We start from the raw sequence: 26,130 nt of genomic DNA, 5'->3' as shown, positions 1-26,130 counted from the left end.
AATGAGACTGTCTAGTCATGAAAGTATATTCTTTTTTTTTTTTCCCTGAGACAGGATTTCTCTGTGAAACAGCTCTAGCTGTCCTGGAACTAGCTTTGTCTCGAACTCAGAGATTCACCTGCCTCTGCCTCCACCATCTGGTGAAGGCACGTTCCTTATGACTGTGTAATTCTACCTACTAAATTACAGAGTGAGAGCTAGGACAGGCTCCAAAGCTACACAGAGAAACCCTGATTTGGGCTAGAGAGATGGCTCAGTGGTTAAGAGCATTGCCTGCTCTTCCAAAGGTCCTGAGTTCAATTCCCAGCAACCACATGGTGGCTCACAACCATCTGTAATGAGATCTGGCGCCCTCTTCTGGCTTGCAGGCACACATGGAGGCAGAATATTGTATACATAATAAATAAATAAATAAATAAATAAATAAATAAATATTTAAACAAAAAAAAAAGAAAAACCAAAAAAGGAGGTTGAAATAAATGATTCAGAGCATCATAAATGGATACTGAAACCACTGGGAACATGGCAGTGAACTACAAATAACTACCACTAGCATACTCCAGGTGTTCCTAAATCTCACGAAGCAGTCCTGCCAAAATCTGAACCTGAATCTAACTGAGCTTCTGAGTTCTGCTTCTATTCATGTCTGTGTGAGGGTGTCAGGTCTCCTGGAACTGGAGTTACAAACAGCTATGAGCACCACGCAGGTACTGGGAATTGAACCTGGGTCTTCTGAAGAGCAGTCAGTGTTCTTAACCGCTGAGCCATCTCTCCAGCCGTCACTGAGCTTTTCTTTAGACTTCATTTTCCATATACAGGAAAGACAAGAGCTGAATGAGCAGTTAAGTAAAAAGAGGGACAAATCAGGTAACTCCAGATAAAGACAATGCAGAAGTGTCAGGCTCCTTCAACCCTAGAGACTGCTGCCTAGACAAAAGTTCAACTACAATGTGAATGCGGAGTTTCTAAGAATTTTGTTGAGTTGATAGTGCTACCCACTAAAAGGAGGATGACTTCGGACATGCAGTAGGACTTGAGGTGAAATGAACAGGCCAGGGATCTGAGTTTAAACACAGCAGCAGGATTATGAGATGGACCAGCAGGAAGGCACTTACCAAAGCCTGGAACCCAAGTCTGGCCACCAGGACCCATATGATAGAAGGAAGGAACTGATTCTTAAAGTGCTTGTATGAGCTCCACAGCACATGGATGCAAATATACATGCACACTGACTTTAAAACACAGCAGTAAGAAAAAAGACAATGTGGTGGGATGACGCTGGGAAAACGATGCTCTTCTACCAGGAGCCTATTTTGTTCTGTAGTATTAAACAGGTTTGAAATTTTTTCATAAGAAAGTCTGTTATGGAGAAAAAATAATTTAAAAAACGTAGCAGTGAGCTATGAGAACCACCATCCCTTATGGTTTTGTTTTTTAGTTTGTTTGTTTGTCTTTAAACAAGGAAGGCAACACACCCACTTCAGAAACAGTGTGTATACAGCTCTGGAGAATCCCGAACTAAAATAACTTACCGCCTAGCAATCCTTTTGAAAGTGGTTTGAAATAATTCTTCCATAATATGTTGCTGTTCCCGACAAAGAATATCTGTCATCAACTGAAATAACATAGGACTCTGAGATAATTCCAGTGCATCTAGAAACTAAAAATAGAACAAAAAAAGAAATCTATTATCAGCATGGTCAAAATGTTTGTAGCTCTGACTTTTGCAAGTTGCACACTACATACATGCTTGTTGCCCAAAATCAGAAGAGGGCATTAGATCCCATGGAACAGGAGAAATGAACTGCTGTGGGTAATGGGAATTAAAAGCAGGTCCTCGCCAAGAGCAACGAGGGCTCTAAATCACAGAGTAATCTTTCCAGTTCTTTTTATTTTTTCAGTTGTAAGAAGTAGCCTAATGGGCCAGGCGGTGGTGGCGCACGCCTTTAATCCCAGCACTCAGGAGGCAGAGGCAGGCGGATCTCTGTGAGTTCGAGACCAGCCTGGTCTACAAGAGCTAGTTCTAGGTCAGGCTCCAAAGCCACAGAGAAACCCTGTCTTGAAAAACCAAAAAAAAAAAAAAAAAAAAGAAGAAGAAGAAGAAGTAGCCTAATGTAGCCCAAGCTGGCCTCCAACTTACTATGTAGCTGAGACTGGCTATGAACATATCATGCTGGTATCTCTCACGTTCTAGGATTACAGGAATGTGCCACCATGTGCAGTCTAGTAACTTGAATTTTAAAAATAGAGAAAGAGGTAACAGTATGGTTTAGCAGGTAAAGATGCTGGATGTCAGGCGGGGTACCTTGCCTTCAATCTCTAGGACTCCCATTTTGGAAAAGGAAAAACTACATTAAGAAAGTTGTTCTCTGGCCTTCCACATGCTCAACACGGCACTCAGATGTGTGCAGGTGAGCTGCCACACACACACACATACACTATACTCACATCCCCCCACATATTCACATGCAGACACATACAAATAAACACATGTAAAATCTTTTAATTAGAAAAATATAATTTCAAATATAGTCTTCAAATGTTGCTACTTTTTGTCATTCTCTGTCCATTCTCTATCCCAATGTTTCTATATATTCTACTTTTAGATTCTAAGAGACACCTTCAATTTTATCTTCAGAAACAGAGAATTATCACTTAAAATTTTCTTATATTTATAATGTCCAAATGTCCTACCTGTTATAATTTATAAATAAGATATTTCTATTTCTTTACTCCTGAAACTATTTTTGCAGTTTCTTTAGTCAGTGACTCTGTTCTCTTTGGGATTATTTTTTGTTTGTTTGTTTTTCTGTTGGCTTACATCTATGGAGGAGGCAGAGTAAGAGACCTGGTTATGGAAGTCAGGACTCTCCCCAAGCTAGGCAAGCGATGTATAGGTGAAATAACTATATCTCTAGTAGCAGTTTGGTTTTTTGTTTGTTTTTGTTTTGTTTTTGATTTTTCGAGACAGGGTTTCTCCATAGCTTTTGGTTCCTGTCCTGGAACCAGCTCTTGTAGACCAGGCTGGCCTCGAACTCACAGAGATCCGCCTGCCTCTGCCTCCAGAGTGTTGGGATTAAAGGCATGTGCCACCACCGCCCGGCAGCAGTTTGGTTTTTAAGATGGATGATTTTCTTTTTACTACCAGCCTTGAGATCCTAGGCTGAAGGGATCCTCCTACATCAGCCCCATGAAGAACATAACATGCCAGTGGAAAATTACCCTGCCCTGCCCCTGGCCTGCCTCCCTCCAAATTCTTTGACTTGAAAATCGTTACCCTATGACTTAGCATTAACAGACAAACAATGTTTCAAAACCCAACTCTCACCAATGGACAGGTCTGTCAGAAAAAAAAAAACTTAACAGAAAAATAAGGGAACTAACAGATGTTATGACTCAAATGAACTTAACAGACATCTACAGAACATTCCACCCAAACACAAAAGAATAATATACCTTCTTCTCAGCACCTCATGGAACCTTCACAAAAACTGACCACATAATTGGTAACAAAGCAAACCTCAACAGATACCAAAAAATTGAAATAACACCATGTATCTTATCGGATCATCATGGCTGAAAGTTAGAATTCAACAACACTAATTTCAGAAAGCCCACAAACACATGGAAGTTGAACAATGTTCAACTGAATCGCCAATGGGTCAAGGAAGAAATAAGAAAGAAATCAAACACTTCTTAAAATTCAATGAAAACGACCTCATAACATACCCAAACTTATGGGACACAAAGAAAGCAGTGCTAAGAGGAAAGTTTATAGCACTAAATGCCTACATAAAGAAGTTGGAGAAATCCCACACTAGCAACTTAACAGTACGCCTGAAAGCTCTAGAACAAAAAAAAAAAAAAAAAAAAAAAGCAAACTCACCCAGAAAGAGAAAATAATTAAATTGAGGGCTAAAATCAATATAATAGAAACAAAGAAAACAATACAAATAATCAGTGAGAAAAACAGTTGGTTCTTCAAGAAAATCAACAAGATTGACAAACCGTTATCCAAACTAACCAAAAGACAGAGAGAGAACATCCAAATTAACAAAATCAGAAATGGAAAGGGGGACATAACAACAAACACTTAGAAAATCTAGGAAATCATCAGGTCATACTTCAAAAACCTGTAATAAAATTGGAAATTTTAAAGAAAATGGACAATTTTCTGGAAAAGTACCACATACTAAAATTAAATCAAGATCAGATAAACAAATTAAATCGACCTACAACTCTAAGGAAATAGAAATAGTCATCACAGTTCTCCCAACCAAAAAAAAAAAAAAAAAAAAAAAAAAGCAAGCCCAGGGCCAGTTGGTTTCAGTGCAGAATTCTACCAGAATTTATAAGAAATGCTAATACTGGTACTCCTCAAATTATTTCACAGAATAGAAGCAGAAGGAACACGGCCAAACTCTTTTTACAAGGCTACAGTAATCCTGATAAACAACATAATTAAGAAAGAGAATTACGGACCAATCTTCCTTATGAACACTGATGCAAAAAAGGTCAATAGAATAGTGGCAAACTAAATCAGAGAACATATCAGAAACATTATCCACCATGATCAAGGAGGCTTCAGCCCAGAGATGAACGGATAGTTCCACATATGAAAATTCATCAATGTAAGGTGTTATCAACTGTATGACTTCCTTGGGATAAATTTGGGTCACTTATGTATATTATCATATCATCTGAAGATAGTTAAAGTTTGATTTCTTCCCTTCCAATTTGTATCCCCTTGATCACCATACATGCAAAGTGAAAGAAAAAAAAATCACATGATCATCTCATTAGCTGCTGAAAAACCCTTTGACAAAATCCAACACCCCTGAATAATAAAGATCTTGGAGAGATCAGGGATACAAGGAACATTCCTAAACATAATGAAGGCAATATACAGCAAGCCAACAGCCAACATCAAACTAAATGAAGAGGAATTCAAAGTAACTTCACTAATATCAGGAACAAGACAAGGCTATCCACTCTCTCCATATCTATTCAGTATAATACTAGTTCTAGCTAGAGCAATAAGACAACAAAAGGAGATCTAGGAAATACAAATTGGAAGGGAAGAAATTAAACTTTAACTATTTGTATATGATATGATAGTATACATAAATGACCCAAAAAATTGTCTCAAGAAACTCTTACAGCCGGGGGGTGGGGTGGGCGCATGCCTTTAATCCCAGCACTTGGGAGGCAGAGGCAGGCGGATCTCTGTGAGTTCGAGACCAGCCCGGTCTACAAGAGCTAGTTCCAGGACAGGCTCCAAAACCAGAGAAACCCTGTCTCAAAAAAAAAAAAAACAAAAAAAAGAAAGAAAGAAAGAAAGAAAGAAAGAAAGAAAGAAAGAAACTCTTACAGTTGATAAATACCTTCAGTAATGTAGCAGAATACAAGATTAACTCAAAAAATTCAGTAGCCCTCCCATATAGAGATGATAAATTGGCTGAGAAAGAAATCAGAGAAACACCACCCTTCACAATAGCCACAAACAACATACACTATCTTGGGGTAACTCTATCAAACAAGTGAAAGACCTGTATGACAAGAACTTTAAGTCTTAGCTGGGGTCATCCTCGTGGATTCTTGGGAATTTCTCTAGTGCCAAATTTCTTACTAGCCCCATAAAAGCCTCCCCAATAAAAATATCTCTTTCCTTGCTCTCATTTCTGTCTTCTCTACATCTTGACTATCCTGTTCCCTCAAGTTCCCCTCCCTTCTCCCCTTCTCCCTTCCTCCTTCACTTCTATCCTCCCTTTGCCCCTACCTCCATGCTCCCAAGTTTGACATGCAATCTTTTCTGTTTCCTCTTTCCAGGTGAATCTATGTATGTTTTTCTTACGATTCACCTTGTTACTTAGCTTCCCTAGGATCATGAACTATAGGTTCAATATCATTTGCTTTACAGCTAATATCCAATTATGAGTAAATACATACCATGTTCATCTTTCTGGATCTGGATTACCTTACTCAGGATGGCTTTCTCTAGTTCCATTCATTTGCATGCAAATTTCAAGATGTCACTGTTTTTTATAGCTAAGACCCTAAGAAATAGAAAAAAGGGTGCCCGAACTGGCCTTGCCACGTAATCAGATTGATGAGTATCTTAAATGTCACCACAAAACCTTATCCAGAAACTGATGGCAAATGAGGCAGAGACCCACAGCAGAGCACAGGGCAGAACTCCCAAAGTCCATTTGAAGAGTGGGAGGAGTGAGGTCAAGACCATGATGGGGACACCCACTAAAACAGTTTACCTGAGCTAATGGGAGCTCACCAACTCCAGCCAGACAGGGAAGGAACCAACATAGGTACAAACTAGTCACTCTGAATATGGGTGACAGTCGTATGGTTGAGGCAGACTTTTGGGCCACTGGCAGTGGCACCAGGATTTATCCCTGCTGCCTGTATTGGCTTTTTGGGAACCTATCCTCTTTGGATGGATACCTTGCTCAGCCTAGATATAGTAGGGAGGGCCTTGGACCTTCCCCAAAGCATTGTGCCTGTCCCTCTCTGAGGAGTGGATGGGGGTGGGGTGGGGTAGGGTGGGAGAGGTGCATGGGATGGGAGGAGGGGAAGAAGTGAAAACTGGGATTGGTATGTAAAATGAAAAAAGATGGTTTATTTTCTTTTTTAAAAAAATAACACATATGGGAGCAGGGAAGTATATATCTTAATTAAGGGATCCATTTTAGGGTTGGCAAGAGTCTTGACTCTAGAGGGGTTTCCAGGGGTCCAGAGAGATGTCCCCAGCTAGGTCCTTGGGCAGCTGAAGAGAGAGAGCCTGAAATGACTCGAATCTATAGCCACACTAATGAATATCTTGCATATCACCATAAAACCTTCATCTGGCGATGGATGGAGATAGAGACAGAGACCCACACTGGAGCACTGGACTGAGTTCCCAAGGTCCAAATGAGGAGCAGAAGGAGGAAGAACACGAGCAAGGAAGTCAGGACCACGAGGGGTGTACCCACCCACTGAGACGGTGGGGCTGACCTAAAGGGAGCTCACCAAGGCCAGCTGGACTGAAACTGAAAAAGCATGGGATAAAACTGGACTCTCTGAACATGCCGGACAATGAGGGCTGATGAGAAGCCAAGGACAATGGCACTGGGTTTTGATCCTACTGCATGTACTGGCTTTGTGGGAGCCTAGCCTGTTTGGATGCTCACCTTTCTAGACCTGGATGGAGGGGGGAGGACCTTGGACTTCCCTTAGGGCAGGGAACCCTGACTGCTCATTGGACTGGAGAGGGAGGGGGAGGGGGGTAGAGGAAGGTGGGGAGTGGGGGAGGGAAAAGGGAGGCGGGGAGGAGGCAGAAATTTTTAATAAAAAAAAAGAAAAAAATAAGAAGAAAAAAATAAAAGAAAAATTAAAAAAGAAAAAGAAATTAAAAAAATAACACAAATTATATTTAAAACTCTAAGTCTTAGAAGAACGAAATTGAAGAGGATAACAAAAAATGGAAATATCTCCCATGCTCATGGACAGGCAGGATTAACATAGTAAAAGTGGCAGTCTTACCAAAAGCAATCTACAGATTCAATGCAATACCCATTAAAATCACAGTACAATTCTTCACAAAACTCAAAAGAAAAATACTAAATTTCATACGGAAAAACAAAAAACTCAGGATAGCCAAAACAATCCTGTACAAGAAAGGAACATCCGGAAGCATCACCATTTCTGACTTCAAACTCCATTATAGGGTTACAGTAATGAAAACAGCTTGGTCTTGGCATGAAAACAGACAGGTAGACCAATAAAATCAAATTGAAGACCCTGATAATAACTCGCACACCTATGAACACAAAGAAGCTAAAAATATAAAAGGAAAAAAATGAAAAAGGCATCTTCAACTGGTATAACTGGATGTCAAAATGTAGAAGAATGCTAATAGATCCATATCTATCGCAATGCACAAAACTCAAGTCCAGTTGGATCAAAGACCTCAACATAAATCCAACCACACTGAACCTCATAGAAGAGAAAGTGGGACGTACGCTTGAACACATGGGCACAGGAGATCACCTCCTTACTATAACAATAGCTGCACAGAAACTGAGAGCAACAATTAATAAATGGGTGTCTTGAAACTGAGAAGCTTTGGTAAAGCAAAAGGCACTTTCAATAAGCCTAAACGGCAGCCTACAGAATGGGAAAGATCTTCATCAACCCCATAAAAGGCTGATCTCCAAAATATACAAAGAGCTCAAGAAATTAGACATCAAGCCGGGCAGTGGTGGCGCACGCCTTCAATCCCAGCACTCGGGAGGCAGAGGCAGGTGAATCTCTGTGAGTTCGAGACCAACTGGTCCACAAGAGCTAGTTCCAGGACAGGAACCAAAAGCTACGGAGAAACCCTGTCTCAAAAATCAAAAAAAAAAAATGAAATTAGACATCAAACTACCTAATAATACAATTTAAAAAACGGGGTACAGATCTAAACAGAGACTCTCAAAAGAAGAACCTTAAAAGGCCTAAAGACACTTAAGGAAATGCCCAACATCCTTAGTCATCAAGGAAATGCAAATCAAAACAACTCTGAGATACCATATTACACTGAACAGAATGGCTAAAATCAAAAATACTGATGACAGTTATGCTGGAGAGGATGTGGAATAAAGGGAACACTCCTCCATTGCTGGTGGGAGTACAAACTTAGACAGCCTCTGTGGAAATCAGTATGGCGGTTTCTTAGAAAAATTAGGAATCAATCTACATCAGACTCACCAATACCACTATTGTGCATACAACCAAAGGATGCACACTCATACCACAAGGACGTTTGCTCAATTATCTTGATAGCAGCATTATTCATAATAGTTGGAACCTGGAAACAACCTAGATTGCCCCTCAAACAATGAATGGATAAAGAAAATGTGGTCTATTTACAAAATGAAGTACTACTCAGCAGTTAAAAAAAATGTTTGAAATTTGTATGCAAATGAATGGAACTAGAAAAAGCCATTCTGAGTGAAGCGACCCAGACTCAGAAAGACAAAATATGTACTCACTCATAAGCAAATGTCAGACATAAAGGAAAGGATAAACAGCCTATAATCCATAACCCCCCAGAGAAGCTAGGTATCAAAAGAGCCCCTAAGAGAGACATACATGGATCCCCTGGGAAGGGGAACTAAACAAGATCTCTGAGTAAATTGGGAGTGTGGCAGTGTGTGTGTGTGTGTGTGTGTGTGTGTGTGTGTGTGTGTAGGGTTGGAAACAGAGTGGGGAGGGGAGAATAGCAGGGGGAGGAGTACAGAAGAAATCTGGTGGGTTGGGAGAAGGATAGAGAAAAAGAGCAAGGAAAGAGATATCTTGATAGAAGGATCCATTATAGGGTTAACAAGAAACCTGACACTAGGGAAATTCCCAGGAATCCCCAAGGATGATGTCAGCTAAGAATCTAAGCAATAGTGGAGAGGGTGCCTTAACTGGCCTTCCCCTGTGATCAGATTAAGGACTATCTTAATTGATATCATAGAATCTTCATCCAGAAACTGATGGAAACAGATCCAGAGATCCACAACTAACCACCAGGCCAAGTTCTGGGACTCCAGTTGAAGAAGAGAGCAAGGGAGGTCAAGATCATGAAGGGGAAATCTAAAATCTACAGAGGCAGCTGGACCAGGCTCGTGGAAACTCATGAACTCTAGACCGACAGGCTGTGGAGCTTCCATGGGACCAAACCAGGCCCTCTGCATGAGAGAGACATTTGTGTAGCTTGGTCTATCTAAGGGGCCCCTGACAGTAGGACCAGGATCTATCCCTGGTGCATAAGCTAACTTGTGGAAGCCCATTCTCTATGGTGGGTCAGCCTTAATGCAGGGGAGAGGGGCTGGGTTCTGCCTCAACTTTGTTGCCAGGCTTTGTTGACTCCCCATGGGAGGCCTTACCCTTTGGGAGGAGTGGATCTTTTTCTCATTATTTTCTACGAGGAATTTGGAGAAATGCAAATGTAGACTAGATCCTATAATAACTTAAGAGAATTATTAATTATTTAAGATATGAAAATAATACTGTACCTTATTCTAAAGACATGCATACCAAACTATGAATAAATCATGTGTTTGAAACTTCCCCAAACAATGTTTCAACTAAAACAAACAAACATAAAACCAGAAATATTTACTTTCATAAATAAAGATGACAAAATTCTGGCTACTAATAAATACATGAAGTAGCTGGCTAACTGAATGTTTATTTCATAATTCCTTCAACTCTATCTTAAGAAAAAATACATTAAAAGGATAATATATTAAAAGGGAGTCTATGTGGATGGGACGCTGTTTGAAAATTGGCCTGTTTATAGGGTTGCCTCGTGTCCTTACAAATAGTGATCTGAGAACCATGGATGGACTCAGAAAGCTGATGCCTTTATAGCCAGGTCTGGTCACCACACAGCTGCCCTTTCCCACTGTATTCTTTTTTTTTTTTTTTTTAGGTAAGCAGGCCTGAGTCTAACTCTGACCCAATCAAAAGAAAGCCATACAGAAGAAGAACATGCAGGACAAGACGTACTTATCTGCCTATGTAACATACTTACAAGCCACCCAGCATGCATGTGTATACATATACATACATACATATATATATATGTATATATATATATATATGTATGTATGTTACAGTGTGTTTTTAATGGGGCTGGTGAGGTTGTCCTGATCCCTGTGTATATGTTGTTCCTTCCTTACTCTATTTATAAAGGTCTTGAAAACAAAGACAAATTTAAATTTGTGCTATGTGGATTAATAGTCACTATTCTCTTTTTTCTCGTCATTGTTAGAATCCATGAAATTCAATTGAATATACCACAGTCCCAAATTAAAATGATATTGCATTTTTGCCTACATGTGGCAATTAGCATATCACTAGAATAGAAACAACATGTGCAATTCCTGCCTTGCACCTTTGGGACAGGGGAATGTGTTATGTTATTCTTTGTTGTATAGCAGTTTCCTCTGAGATAGAAACATTCTATTCTGAAAAGCTCATTAAGACAGGAAGTAGACAACTCAAAATAGCTTCAGGAAGTTCATGAAACTGATCAGATTCACTACGCCCCTCCTATCCCAAGAGTCTATAGACAGTAAAGACTGATGACAGTCATTCTCAGAAAAGCCCAGCATCCTGGAAAAAGCAGAGACCAGCCTGACTTCCTAGAAAAAAAAAACAATAACAAAACAAAACAAAAACACAGACCAGTGGAGCTGCTTGGAAGAAGTTCACACAAACTTACCAAACCTGGGAAGGACACTCTGCAACCTATTGAGCTGCCTGCAGACTATGCAGTGCACTCCAGGTTTCCAAATGACAAGAAACCCTGAATAGCCATAGCCATTTTGAACAAAAACAATAATAAAAACAAAGCAGAAAACATTATTACCTGACTTCAAAACATACTACAAAGTTGTCGTAACCCAAACAAAATGGTACTAGTACAAAGAAATATAACAAATGCAACAGAACATAGATTCTAGAAACAAACTCCCAAATTCACAAACTGATTTTCAATAATGGTGCTAAAAACTCACAGTTAGAGAAGATATACTTTTCAAAAAAAAGGTGCTGGAAAAATTAGATATTTTCAAATTGAAGAATGAAACCAGTTTCTACCTCTCACCAGTTAAAAATGTGAATTAAAATATGTATCAGAGCCATAAATGTAAACCCTAAAATTACAACAAAACTATAAGCAAAAATGCCTCTGGACACTCAAACAGGCAACTTTTTGTTGTAGTTTTATTAAATACCATAAAGCCCACAGGAAACAAAAGCAAAAATAGACAAGGAACACTGGATCAAACTATAAAGGAAATGTTCAACATATCCAAAATACATCTGAAAGTCCACAAACTCAACAGCTAACAAATAAACTATTTAAAACTGGGCAACAGATCTAAATAGATAGTTTCTAAGAGAAGACAAACAAACGGACGAGTACATGAAAAATTGCATAAGAGGGCTGGGAGATGGCTCAGTGGTTAAGACCATTGCCTGCTCTTCCAAAGGTCCTGAGTTCAATTCCCGGCAACCACATGGTGGCTCACAACCATCTGTAATGAGGTCTGGTGCCCTCTTCTGGCCTACATACAGACAGAATATTGTATACATAATAAATAAATATTTAAAAAATTTCATAATATAAGCAATCATCAGAGATAACACAAACGAAAAAAAACCCACATGACATAGCTACATCTCAGTTAAGAGCTGTTCACAACTGAAGGTAAGGCTCTGGAGAAAAGCAAATACTTGCAAACTATAGGTGGAGTGTAAATCAGTACAGTCACTGCCCAGAGTCATTGGAGAGAAACTGTCCTATGTCATGAAGGACAGTCCTGACTGTTAAGTGATATAGGAGGGCCTATTTCACTGCAGGTGGCACTAGACAGGGGGACCTGGGCTGTATAAGCAAGTAACTGAACACGAATAACCAAGCCAGAGAGAGAGAGTTAGTAAGCACTGTTCCTTATGGTTCTTGCCTTAAATTTCTACCCTGAATTCCCTCAATGATGAACAGTAACCAAATTAGTACTTCTTTTATTTATCGCAGTAACAGAAAAGAAAGTAGAGCAACCATATAACCCAGCAACCCCACTACTAGGTTGTATACCTAAAGGAAATACATCTGAATAGACATGTGCATTCCTGTATTATTGGGGCATTATCCACAATACAGAAGGAAAATGGAAATAATCTACATCTTCATCAGCTAAGAGAAGAATAACATGCACGCACACACAGACACACACACAGACACACACACACACACACACAGACACACACACATACACACTGTATAAGGCCATTAAGCCTGAAAGGGGCTGAAGTCCTACCACCTCTACCAGCACTGATAAAACTGAAGATCATTAGGTTAAGTGAAATAATCCAAGCACAAGAATACAAATGATTTCACTGATACATGGAATCTAAAGAACTGAACTTATAAGAACAGAGTAGAGTGGTGATTCCAGAGGCTGTGGGAGTATGTGGAAATATGGGGGAATGTTTATCAATGGGCACTAAATCATTACATAGATACAAGAAGCTCTGGTGTGCTACTGCACCGGAAGATGACCACAGACAACCAGGATACATAGTATACATTTTAAAAAGAAAAAGAAAAAAAGGAAAGATCTTGAAACTTTTCATTACTATAGAATGAGAAATGTTTGAGGAGATAGATTATGTTTAACCTGGTTTAAACATTCCATATTATACGCCTATATTTAAACATACATTACATGATATCCCATTAGTATGCTCAATTTTTAATTTTTGTATACTAGCTAATGTAAAACAATTTAACTCCTGCCAAAATACAGCAAAAAGAAAAAGAAAAATCAACCAATGTTTTATGGTTGACACTACTAAAAACAAACCTTTTTCATGCAGTCCACATAATTATTATACTTTAGGGAATCAGTGGGAAATTCATCAGACTTCATGGGGAAATTAGATACGATGAGCTTTTCCAGAATATGCTTAAGGTTTTCTAGCCTGTCTTCAGTCAGGCTGGTGAAGAACGGAAGGAGAATGAGAGCTTGGCCCTGTGAAGCAATGCAGACAAATGTAAGTCACACTACTTGTAGCTCACAGACCCTACAGAATAAACAAAATCACCACTTTCTAAAGACTGCAGATAGTGCGCTACATGGATCCCACAAACGACTTCAGAATAAATTCTGGACGGCACGATGAATCAGCTTGGATGCAGCTATGTGCCTCAGCTTCAGCTCTAGAATAAATTCTGGATGGCACCGTGAACCAGCTTAGATGCAGCTATGTGCCTCAGCTTCAGCTCTAGAGTAAATTCTGGATGGCACCGTGAACCAGCTTGGATGCAGCTATGTGCCTCAGCTTCAGCTCTAGAATAAATTCTGGACGGCACCGTGAACCAGCTTGGATGCTGCTATGTGCCTCAGCCTCAGCTCTAGAGTAAATTCTGGACGGCACCGTGAACCAGCTTGGATGCAGCTATGTGCCTCAGCTTCAGCTCTAGAGTAAATTCTGGATGGCACCGTGAACCAGCTTGGACGCAGCTATGTGCCTCAGCCTCAGCTCTAGAGTAAATTCTGGACGGCACCGTGAACCAGCTTGGATGCAGCTATGTGCCTCAGCTTCAGCTCTAGAATAAATTCTGGACGGCACCGTGAACCAGCTTGGATGCTGCTATGTGCCTCAGCCTCAGCTCTAGAGTAAATTCTGGACGGCACCGTGAACCAGCTTGGATGCAACTATGTGCCTCTGCTTCAGCTCTAGAGTAAATTCTGGACGGCACCGTGAACCAGCTTGGACGCAGCTATGTGCCTCAGCCTCAGCTCTAGAGTAAATTCTGGACGGCACCGTGAACCAGCTTGGATGCAGCTATGTGCCTCAGCTTCAGCTCTAGAGTAAATTCTGGACGGCACCGTGAACCAGCTTGGATGCAGCTATGTGCCTCAGCCTCAGCTCTGGAGGTCAGAGGCTGACATGAGAATATGAGGCTGGAGACCGAGAGCCTGCGCTAGTGGAAGGAGTGGTGAACAGACACGGTCAAAACAGTGTGTCAATGATGAAAGCTTCAAGGATTTTTTAAAACAAAGATTATATTAAAATTCTACGTAGACAGAATGACTTTCATAACATATAGGAGAGTATATGTTTGCAAATTCCCCTCAGAACTTCATATTGAGCTTATGAGGAAGTAGGTACCTCCTTTGAATAACAGGTAAATTCCAAAATTTTCACATTTGAAGGAGAAACTTCATGAGTCATATAGAACACACCAAAGAATCATCTAATAAAAAAATATGGTCATTCATGAAGACATTACAGGACTTTAACCTTAGCAACAATAAAATTACTTTCCTTGCTTCCCTATCACTGAAATATTTCAATAGAAAAAAAAGAATGAAAAAGTTTGAAATTACTACAGAAAATTCAAAACACTAATTTCCATCGGATACATATAAACACAAATGCTAATGATCATATTATAGTTATACTTTAAAAGAAATGTTGGGGTGAGGAGGCAGCTCACTGGGAAAGTGTGTGCTACACGTGCACAACCCCCAAAACTCAGGTGAGGTAGACACAGTAGTGCATACTTGCAGTCCCTCTTCTACAGTGGTGAGATGGGTGGTGGAGAACCCAGCATCCACGCATCAGACCTAGTCTGAGGATAGAATCCCAGGATCTAGAACAGAGGTTGTTTTCTGACCTCTAAACACATGCTACAACACACATATGCACATCTGCCCTCACACATACAAGCATGACCCTTTTGAGGAGACATACTGAAGTGCATGCAGATCAACTAGACCAAAGCCAGAGTCTCTTTCATGAGGAAGAACCTGTGTTACTCAAACAAATTTGCCCATACCTATATGATAGGTTCATGGGGATTTATTATGCTAATCTCTTTACTATTATAGGTTTTAAATTTTCCATACTCCCCCACAAAAAAACCAACATAATAAATGCACAAAAATGTAAAGTTGTGAAAATACAAAGAACATAATCTCAAAAGACCAATCTTTTAAAGTCATCTACCTTTAAGTGTAGACCCAACTTTGTATCAGCAAGTAGACTAGCATACGTTGTGAAGATTTCAGAAAATGAGCTTTGAATTGTATCAAAAGATAAAGCTGAATCAATCTAAAGGGAGACAAAACACAAATTTCTGTATTATGCCTCAAAAACTTTTGATATATCTTTCAAATTTTTAAATTTCAGAACTCAAATTATTTGTCAACATTTCAACAATGTTGCTATAAAACATTATATTATTTCCTGCTAAGACAAAGTCTGTGAAGACATAGTGACAAAACACATAAAGTAAGAAGCATAATGAACAATGATATAAGAAAAAAAAAGTAATTGGGAGATATCGCTCCAAAATATATTTAATTATCAAGAACTGACTTTTTGAAGACATATTCACTGTAGTGTTTAAACATAAGTTACAGAATTCAAAATAACGACCATGGCATCCATGGTGGCTCACATCTGTAATCTGCAATAAGGAAGCAGAGGCAGAAAGAAGTAAAATAGTAAGACTATGTCTCAAAAAGAACAACATAACTTGAGATGAACACATTTCAAGGTCTTTTCAAAATACCTGCAACATTTTTGCCAGTAAGGATAGCACTGTCACTTTGCTTTCTGGAGCAGAATCTGCGGCCCACCATGAATCACACTTCCTCCAGTTTTGCATAATGGCAGCTGCAAGCTTCACTCCGTGGTGTTTATGAACAGCTCGATCCTTGAAGCTCTGATCTAACATACCATTTAAAACAGTACTAACCTGAAAAAATTTGTAGATTGACAAAAAAATTCTTAATATTAATAGAAAAAGCCCACACTTCCATGTCAAAGCTATTTTAGGAAATGAAAATGCTGTACCTGTAATAGAAGTTTAGCTGTTTAACAATGTAAGAACGCTGTGACATAAATCTTCCCAAAGAAAGCAGAGGGTGACTCTAATGATGCCCTTGTGCCCACTCTGTGTGTGTGTGTGTGAGTGTGTGTGTGTGAGTGTGTGTGTGTGAGTGTGTGTGTGTGAGTGTGTGTGTGAGTGTGTGAGTGTGTGTGTGTGAGTGTGTGTGTGTGTGAGTGTGTGTGTGTGTGAGTGTGTGTGTGAGTGTGTGTGTGAGTGTGTGTGTGTGTGAGTGTGTGTGTGTGAGTGTGTGTGTGAGTGTGTGTGTGTGTGTGAGTGTGTGTGTTTGAGTGTGTGTGTGTGAGTGTGTGTGTGAGTGTGTGAGTGTGTGTGTGTGAGTGTGTGTGTGTGTGTGTGTGTGAGTGTGTGTGTGTGTGAGTGTGTGTGTGAGTGTGTGTGTGTGAGTGTGTGTGTGTGAGTGTGTGTGTGTGAGTGTGTGTGTGTGAGTGTGTGTGTGTGTGAGTGTGTGTGTGTGAGTGTGTGTGTGTGAGTGTGAGTGTGTGAGTGTGTGTGTGTGAGTGTGTGTGTGTGTGAGAGTGTGTGTGAGTGTGTGTGTGTGTGAGTGTGTGTGTGTGTGTGTGAGTGTGTGTGTGTGTGTGTGAGTGTGTGTGTGTGAGTGTGTGTGTGTGTGTGTGAGTGTGTGTGTGTGAGTGTGTGTGTGTGAGTGTGTGTGTGTGAGTGTGTGTGTGAGTATGTGTGAGTGTGTGTGTGTGAGTGTTGTGTGTGTGTGTGTTGGGGGAGAATTCTCCATGAAATTCCATTTGGAAGACAGGTAAGTGCTCTTCTGTGAACATGACTACCACCACATGTATTTCTGTTCTAACATCACCTTTGCAACAGAATAACATAATTAATTTGGTTAGATTATCATTCAATATTTCCATCATTCTGACATAAGCATTTTTTACTGATGCTTTATATAGTATACTATCAACACATTTCCCTTCTTATACACTCTGCTCTCGCTACAGCTAAACCTCGGCAGACTTCTTAGCTGTTTTCAGTGTGCCTATCCTTGTCATCAGACCCTCCCAAATCAAATAAATCATGCCATTCCATCTTTGCCAATCAGTAAAATTCCTGCTTCAAGAGACACAGCACTGGCTGTGTTGTAGAAGGCCGGGCCTAGATAACCAATCTTCCTCTTAGCACAAGGCGGAATACAACACTTTGCTTTCTCAGCTTACCGCCTTCTTAATATCTACCTGGCAGCTTCCTGACAAGAGATGAACAAGGAAACAGGACCCTATAGACCTGGCTTTTCTAAACATGCGTATTCTACTGACTCACACAAATGAGAATCTGGCTGCACTGTAACTCCAAGCTCTTGGTCTTGCACTATCCACGGTTTTGTGAGAAAAAGATGTCATTCAATTTCTTGATTCTCTACACATAACTAGCTTATCTCCTTGAGAACTGTCAGGGTTTTTTTTATTTTTTTAAATGTTGATCCTTTGGAAAATACATGCTCCTTGTGGATTCATTCCCAAACCGGGAGTAGGGCACTCCACAGCCCTTTAACACATGAGATGTACTGTCCACTCAATTCCAGGATCCTTCATCATTGTTCTTTTTCTTTTTTGAGACAGGGTATTAGCCCTGTTTGCCTCGGAACTTGCTGTGTAGACCTGACTGGCCTTGAACTCCTTCGTGCCTCTCCTTCCCTGGTGCTGGGATTAAAGGTGTGCGTCACAGCACCTATCACTTTCATTGTGCTTTGGTTTTGCATTTCACCCTAGTCTCCGGGAGTTCCTCAACTTTATTTTCCACATCTACCCTGTTTTTTAACTTCAGGTACCTATGTTTACTTCCAGAGTATTCTCCAACCTTCTTGTTCAGTAGCAATCCTTATTTTATCATTCATCGTGTCTGTCCCCTGCGTCCCTCCTCTCTGCCCGCTCCCCAACCCCTCTGATACAGTCTTCCCACCCTCTTCTAGTGCAGACAGGCTAAGGGGTTGAACTGACACACCTGTCCTGCCTTGCAGTTTGTTCATTCTGTTGTTCTTTCTCTGCACCCATTAAGACTGTTTTGATATAATCTTAATCTCATTCTGTCATTTCAGAGAGTCGTGAGGAAGCAGAGGCAGTAAATGCAACTTTTGCTGGCAATGGACAAGGATGTAACAGGCTAGATAAGCAGAAATTAAAACTCTCCGCAAACACTAACCTCAGTTTCTGACTACCTACAGAGCACATTGCCAGGCACACTTCACAGTCCTGTAAAATAGATGGCAGCATACACATTTAATCCCAGCACCTGAGCGGCACAGGCACAGGCAGAAGCAGGAGGATCTCTGCTAAGTGTGTAGCCAGCCTGGTCTACAAAGTGAGCTCCAGGTCAGTTGTCTCAAAACGAAATAAAATAATGAAAACAAATCAAACCCCCAAACCCCACAAAATCCCCTAAGTTAAGCAATCGAAAAGCTAATATAATAAATATCACTCTCTAAAGGGTTACTATGATGAGGCAAAGAGGGCTGTGGAAAGAACATGCAGGAAAATAGGGCAAGACCCTCAAGCCGTGAGTGCTCTAAAAACAGGTTGGCAGTGTGAAAGACTAGCCTACAGGTGGGGCTGGAACAAACACTGCAGGGCATATGACACATTTAAAAGCTCCAATATGACGTTCTAGCAAAAGCCAGTATCCTACAGCACTGTATTTTGTATCTTATAGTGTTAGGCCAAGAGATTTAAAGGTTTGAGGGAATGGAAAAAAATAACCAATGTCTTAGCATCTATTAACACATACTATCTTGATAAAGACTGTGTTTTGTTCTGTGAATTTTATTTCCATACATTAGCAGATCTTTAAGCCTCCAGGAAGAAATCTGGTTTTAAGAAAACCATCAGAAACATAAAAACCCTTTTGTGAACATTAGGTAAGAAAATATTTAAAGAAAAAGTTCCTTACCATTTTGGGATTATCTGTTGATGATTTCATGAGCTCTGATACAGCAATATCAAGATTTTTCAATAGCTCACTGTTGATTATTTCTGAGAACAAACTATAGAAATATTCCCCGTGGGAGAAGCCGACGTTTCTCTGTGAACTGCCCAAATACTGCATAGACAACAGTGCTGAATTCAGCAGCAAACTCACAAGATGCTCACACTACGGAAGAGAGAAGAACATACCAGAGAATCCATCCCCAGAAAGACTGTGAGGCAGCGGGTACACATAAGTCTACAAGGAGCCTTCTAAAGAGAATATGTGAAGTCAGGACTTGTTTAAATAATATACATTTAATTTAACTTCTATTTTCTAGGTTTCACTTTGTGAGAGGAATCTCCTACACTGATATTGTTTCCAACCTTCCAGAAAACTCTAGCAGCTATTCAAAGAACAGTCAAATAAGTTATTTGGGAAAACTAAAGTATAATTGAGAACATCAATGAGACAAAGAAGAGGTTGCTGCAATGGGAAAGTAATGAGGGAGGATGGAATGGAACAAACACAGAGGGCTGGCTGCAGATCTCAGCCACAGCAGTTTATCTGAGGCCAGTTCTGCGGAGTTCAGAGTCATGAGGACTTTGGTCATGGTGCCTTGGGTGCTTCAGGGATGCCCTCCACAGTCCCTTTAAGCACCCATTCCAAGAACCAATAAGGACAGAGAAAGAAGCATGTCATCACAGGTCAACTTTAGTGACAAAATGTTCCTTGCCTAAAGTCCTTTTGGAAACAAAGATGAACAGAAAACTTCCATTTAAGAAGGTTATGTTTTTTATTTTCAAAAAGTGTGGAAGAAGAGAAAGTCAGTAAATCAGCTGGGTAGTTTAATCCCAGCACTTGTGAGGCAGAGGCAGGTAGAACTCTGTGAGTTCAAGGCCAGCTCAGTCTACAGAGTTCTAGGACAGCCAGAGAGAGATACACAAAGAAATCCTGTCTCAAAACCTCCCACCGAAAAAAAGAAAGCCAGTAAGTCAATAATAATATGTGTCCATCTAAGACTTTACTAACTAAATTTCATACTTTTTAGAGCTATACCACAAGTAACTTATGTAAGCCACTCGATAGGAAGGTGGGGTGTAGCTGATTTCCTACCAGTCCTCCGTAGGCAAAGGCTAACTCCAGGAGTCCATTGGCCAGGCTCATACAGCTGGGGTCCAACGACTGCACGCACTGCCTTTCCTCTGCAGGTGCAATGCCTTTATAAACCAAAGAGAGCAGCCTCATGCCAATGGGATGATCCAGTGCTGTAGACTAAAGGAAAAATTGACGTGAATTGCCTGCTGAGAGGTGTTCAACGCAAACATACAATGCCACTTCTTCAGTTAAAAAAAAAAAGTGTTCGCTAACACTGATGTCTATTTTCTAATTCTTAGGACAACTCCAACCCAGTTTTTGTTTATTAAGCTACAGATTTCATTTATGTCCTTCTGTGATAAAGGACTACAGTAACATTTCAACTGTCTTTCATTCCTCTCATTCTATCTTTACTTTCATATTCACATTCTAGTCAGCACCTATACGTAAGAGTTCTCTAATCTCTAGTTCAGTATATTCTGTATGTGAAATAATTTAAGCAAATAATATAAACCTAAATGCCAATTTGTACTAGCATAATGAAATCAGTATAATAGAGAAAGCAAAAGGTAAATAAAATAAATTAAGTATGGTTACCTGAGAAGGGGATATAACATGAGAGAAGCCAGCTTTGTGAAGCTGTTTACAGGCTGCTAAGACAGACAGCAACTTGGTCCTTTCTTGGCGAGCATCAGAGTCACACAAGTTAATGGCACAGAGCTCTTCGACACTGGCCGTGAGAACAACAGAAAACCAGGTAAGGACACACTAAGGAATTGTGTTGCTGTCATAACTTTACTAGTCACTTGGCCCTCAAACTCACGAACATGGTCCTGGAAAACGCAAAGGTAACACCAGAGGAAGGCTCATAGAACAGCAAATGTAGTACATCTACTGTTCTCGCCCATCCTACAGGCAGGAAAGGAATTAGTGAAGGTCATGATTTCCAAACAGTGTATGAGATCATTTGTGTGTGCACACACAAGTGCACGCACACACACGTAAGCACACATAGGCACTGACAAGTCCCTTTCTTGAGGACACTGCAGTTGTGCACGCGGCTGTGAGGACCTAAATCACAGTAACTGAGCATGGCCTGAGCGCCCACCTCTGCGCTGTCACTTTCTCCTTCAGGTGAGTCTCCAGCATGTCTCTGCATGGGGACTTCTTCAGTGCCTTCAGCAGGTTCACACAAATGCTGGGAAGGTGGTTCATAACCTGGACGTCGCCAACATTGAACCCTAAGCTCACGGGCTCACAAAGCATCTTCACTAAGACTTTCATTAGGTTTGTGTTACACAAGTCCTTCTCCAGGAGCTATAAAGATAGAAAAGACAGATGGAATAAAAGTGCTTCTTAGCCAGTAGCTCTTCTCATCACAGTGTAAACAAGGTCCACAAGGTGCGAATAGTCACAATACTGACTGTTTGGCAGATTTTCTGAAAATAATTGAAAAGTATTAAAATGCTTGAAACCAAAATGATTTCAGATTTTAATGTTTTTTTTTAATTTTAGAATATCTAGTTAGACTCTATCACATGACATCACTATTCTGTTTTTGAGGAATATCCATACTGATTTCCAGAGTGGCTAGGCTAATTCACGTTCCTATCTTTAGTGAAATTACAGTGCTATGGACAGAATGCACAGCTTACAAGCAAGCACCTTCCTACTGAACTATACCCTCAGGTCCTGACCCCCAAAGCAGTAACTGATTTCCTTTCTCTCCCATCTTCACCAGTATTTTTTACTGTTTGATTTCTTAATGATAACTATTTGAATTGGGCTAAGATAGCATCTCAATGTCATTTTGATATGTTTCTCCCTTGTGGCTAATGATCTAAGGCAGTGATTCTCAACTGTCCTAATTCTGTGACCCTTTAATACAGTTCCTCATGTTGTTGTGACCCCAACCATAAATTGTTTCTGTTGCTACTTCATAACTATAATTTTGCTACTGTTATGACTCATAATGTAAATAGCCTTGGAGACAGAGGTTTGCCAAAGGGGACATGACCCATAGGTTGAGAAACTTAAGGACATGAAGAAATTTAAGTGCTTTAAGGGAAACTTAAGTACATTTCCCATTTTAAAGTACTAATCTCAAATTAACAGATCAGGAACTATGACCCTACCTTGAAAATTTCTGGAGAGGTATTAAGCAGGGTTGTGGTAAATTCCATAATCCGGACCAAGACTGTGCATTTGTTATAGTTGTATTTTTCTTCCTCTTGTAGACTGGGAGGCCCAGTTGCTACCCCTGTGCCAAAGCGTTGTTCAATTGCTCTAGCATCGTGGGTTGCTATGCTTTCTAAAAAGAAAGCCACTGACTTTAAAAGTGAAGACTGTGTTTCAGTACCTAGGAATAAGAACAGTAAAATATTAGGGTACGTTCTCTAAAAGGAATATGAAGTTCCTTCTTAAAATACAGGTAATGATATACACTCAACAAAAAAATTCAAGAATTAAAAACATAAGTTCAAGAAAAGATGAATAAAAATAGCACCTATTTCTTCTTAGGTTCTTAGTTCAAAATTTGAACTAAAATATAATTCAAATTGAATTCAATTTCACATATAGACAGTAACAATGTCTATACAGGGTCTGGCCATCTGTTTATTATTTATTGCTCATGTAGGAATGAACATGCTAGGAAAGCACTCTACCACTGTACTATATCCAGCCCTCCAGCTATGGTTTGAACACTCTGCCCCAGCTGGTGAGTTATTCTGGGAGTTCTTCAGCTTTAAACGGTGAGAACGGTTGGAAGACAGGTCCCTAGTGGAATGTCTTTGTGTTCAGGGACACTCTCTCACTGTGTGGGAGGTAAAGAGATCTCCGCATCTTCCTGTGACCATGGCATAGAGAGCCAGGCCTCCATTGACCAAGTCCTCCAAAACAACTGTGTTCTTCAAAGTGTTTATGTCAAGATATTGTCACAACACCAAGTTTGACTAACACAAGACTTGACTGTCAAAGATTACTTATGAGAACTATCATTTAAAAGAACAATTGGCAACTCATATAAAAAAGACTTAAATAAATAGGCAGGTTAGTCTCTAAATAATATTTTAAAATTCCTATGGTTTTATCTAGCACTGAAATTTTAATCCAATAAAATAATGGCAAATAGTAAATCATGTTCATTTTACCTATTTTTGGTCTTTAAGTCAGGAACATGCTTATATAGTAGAAGCTGGATTGAAACTAGTGATTCTCCTCCCCTCCCTCTCCTGAAGAGGTAGGAATATAGGTGAACACCACCACATCTGGCATTATTTCTAATAATGAAGAATTGAAAAACTCCTCCAACGGGCAATGCAAAAACAAATGACAGTGGCTGTCTCTAATCAGGTATGCGGGGCATTTACTATTTTACAGAAACATTCTCTAGCTCAACTCCACATTGCCTTATAAAATTCACCCGTCTGAACAAAATCAAGCTGTTTTCTTCCCCACTGCACACTGTTGAACTTCTTCCACTCACCATATCGCTCCACTCTTCTCATAGGTCACTACCCGAAGACAAAACAAACTCAAGGCCAGGTGTGGACACTGGGGATGCTGGGTAGATCAAGTTTCTAGTCATGATATAAAGGATTGGGGATGGCCCAGAGAAGGAATACTCAAAGGATCTATAGGAGGAGGGAAGTTAGGTCTGTCCAGAGAGGGAATACTGAGAGGGTCTCTAACAGGAGAAGACTTAGGTCTGTCTAGAGAGGAAATACTGAAAGGGTCTCTAGGAGGAGAAGACTTAGGTCTGTCTAGAGAGGGAATACTGAGAGGGTCTCTAGGAGGAGAAGACTTAGGTCTGTCTAGAGAGGGAATACTGAGAGGGTCTCTAGGAGGAGAAGACTTAGGTCTGTCTAGAGAGGGAATACTGAGAGGGTCTCTAGGAGGAGAAGACTTAGGTCTGTCTAGAGAGGGAATACTGAGAGGGTCTCTAGGAGAAGAGTTAGATCTGTCTAGAGAGGGAATACTGAGAGGGTCTCTAGCAGGAGGGAAGTCAAGGAGCAGTGGGAAAGTGCCACAGTGGTCCTGGGTCTGAATAAGAGGTGGATTCTCCAGGGAATGGAGTTAGGCTTGGAGAAGGAGTGGGACTAAGAGGAGTCTACAGAGACCACAATCAGAGATTACTTTGTTAAAGCATTCAATACAGCCGGGCGGTGGTGGTGCACACCTTTAATCCCAGCACTCGATGGTAGAGACAGGCAGATCTCTGTGAGTTCGAGGTCAACCTGGTGTACAAGAGCTAGTTTCAGGACAGGCTCCAAAAGCTACAGAGAAACCCTGTCTTGAAAAACAAAACAACAACAACAACAAAAAACCCAAACAAACAAACAAAAAAACCATTCAAAACAACAAGGTACTGCCCTAGTCATCATTAAAAATTTGTTAAAAGGGAAGGAGGTTGTATTTTACAATTAGTCAGTTATTGAACTATTTGAATAATAATATATTATTTAGTAGAGTAATATATTGCTAGAATTTTGCTCAACAACAAAATATATGGCAGTGGTCCCATAAAGCTATACCACCTAGTGACTTACAGTGTTACTGGGAGGTAAGGGAAACTTTAGAATGTGGAGAACAAAATAAAATTATTGGAGGTGTGTACTTTAAGGGATATGACACCCACTTCTTATTCACTTTGCTTTCCTGGCTACCATGAGATTAATAGTACATGCCAAACCACAGGGCAAAAGCAACAAAACCAATCATGGACTGAATCTTCCAAGCCTGTGAGCCACAGTCAACCTTACATTTTTTTTTTTTTTTTTTTTTTTTTTTGGTTTTTCGAGACAGGGTTTCTCTGTAGCTTTGGTGCCTGTCCTGGAACTAGCTCTTGTAGACCAGACTGGCCTCGAACTCCCAGAGATCCGCCTGTCTCTGCCTCCCAAGTGCTGGGATTAAAGGCGTGTGCCACCACTGCCCGGCAACCTTACATCTTAAGTTAATAGCCTTTTGTCATAGTACTGGAAAGCTGATTAACACAAAAGAGAACGTAAGTAAAGAAGCCTGTCCAGTAGTAGAAAATCCGGGTTAAATCCATTTATACAACACTAAGTAACTAGTATTTATTTAGGTTTTTTGAGACAGGGCTACTCTGTGTAAGAGTCCTGACTCTTCTGGAACTTGTTTTGTAGTCCCAGCTGGTTTCAAACTCAAAGAGATCCACCTGCCTAGCTTCAATTTTGTTAGTATTATTTTTAATTTAGTTTCTACACAGGACTCACCATATAACAGTGGTTGTATTGTAGATAAGGCTGGCCTATAACTCAGAGCCTCTATCACCAAGTGCTTGTTATTGTTATTTTGACATGCACCGAACATAAACCAAGCAGAATCAGGCAATGCTACCTTAGAGTAAATTCTACCTACCCAGAACGTCCTGTACTTCCACAGTCTTCTCCTCGATGAATGTGTTATAGCACTCCAGTGCTGCAAGGAGCATGTCCAGCCACTGTAGGACTGCTCTCAGGCTCACTGGCCCTTGCAAATGGAAGAGAGTTGGCTGAGCAAGAATGCCCGCTGGTTGATCACAGTTGCTAACTCCTCCTTCGAATGTGTTTATGAGAAAAGAAATATCTTCTGTTTTTATGAGATCTTTCAACCATATAGAAGGGGATTTGTTGTCTAAGAGACAAGATTAAAACATATAC

General features: G+C 40.2%; 1 protein-coding gene across 3 annotated transcripts in view; it reads right to left on the bottom strand.

The window, feature by feature from the left end:
• The window catches only part of Prkdc (protein kinase, DNA-activated, catalytic subunit), a 170,654-nt gene that overhangs the window by 92,640 nt on the left and 51,884 nt on the right, over positions 1 to 26,130 (bottom strand). For all 3 annotated transcript variants that reach the window (XM_075970668.1, XM_075970658.1, XM_075970648.1), the window contains exons 31-40: positions 25,850 to 26,104; positions 22,603 to 22,826; positions 21,576 to 21,784; positions 21,065 to 21,197; positions 20,486 to 20,644; positions 19,355 to 19,555; positions 16,124 to 16,309; positions 15,556 to 15,660; positions 13,404 to 13,571; positions 1,533 to 1,660 (exon numbers count right to left, since the gene is read on the bottom strand). In XM_075970668.1, coding sequence (XP_075826783.1) covers positions 1,533 to 1,660; positions 13,404 to 13,571; positions 15,556 to 15,660; positions 16,124 to 16,309; positions 19,355 to 19,555; positions 20,486 to 20,644; positions 21,065 to 21,197; positions 21,576 to 21,784; positions 22,603 to 22,826; positions 25,850 to 26,104 — 1,768 coding nt within the window. The remainder of the gene's footprint in view (positions 1 to 1,532; positions 1,661 to 13,403; positions 13,572 to 15,555; positions 15,661 to 16,123; positions 16,310 to 19,354; positions 19,556 to 20,485; positions 20,645 to 21,064; positions 21,198 to 21,575; positions 21,785 to 22,602; positions 22,827 to 25,849; positions 26,105 to 26,130) is intronic.

The sequence above is a fragment of the Microtus pennsylvanicus genome, chromosome 1, assembly GCF_037038515.1.
Source record: "Microtus pennsylvanicus isolate mMicPen1 chromosome 1, mMicPen1.hap1, whole genome shotgun sequence".
Classification (NCBI taxonomy): domain Eukaryota; kingdom Metazoa; phylum Chordata; class Mammalia; order Rodentia; family Cricetidae; genus Microtus; species Microtus pennsylvanicus.
This window is presented reverse-complemented; position numbering and strand designations above follow the sequence as displayed.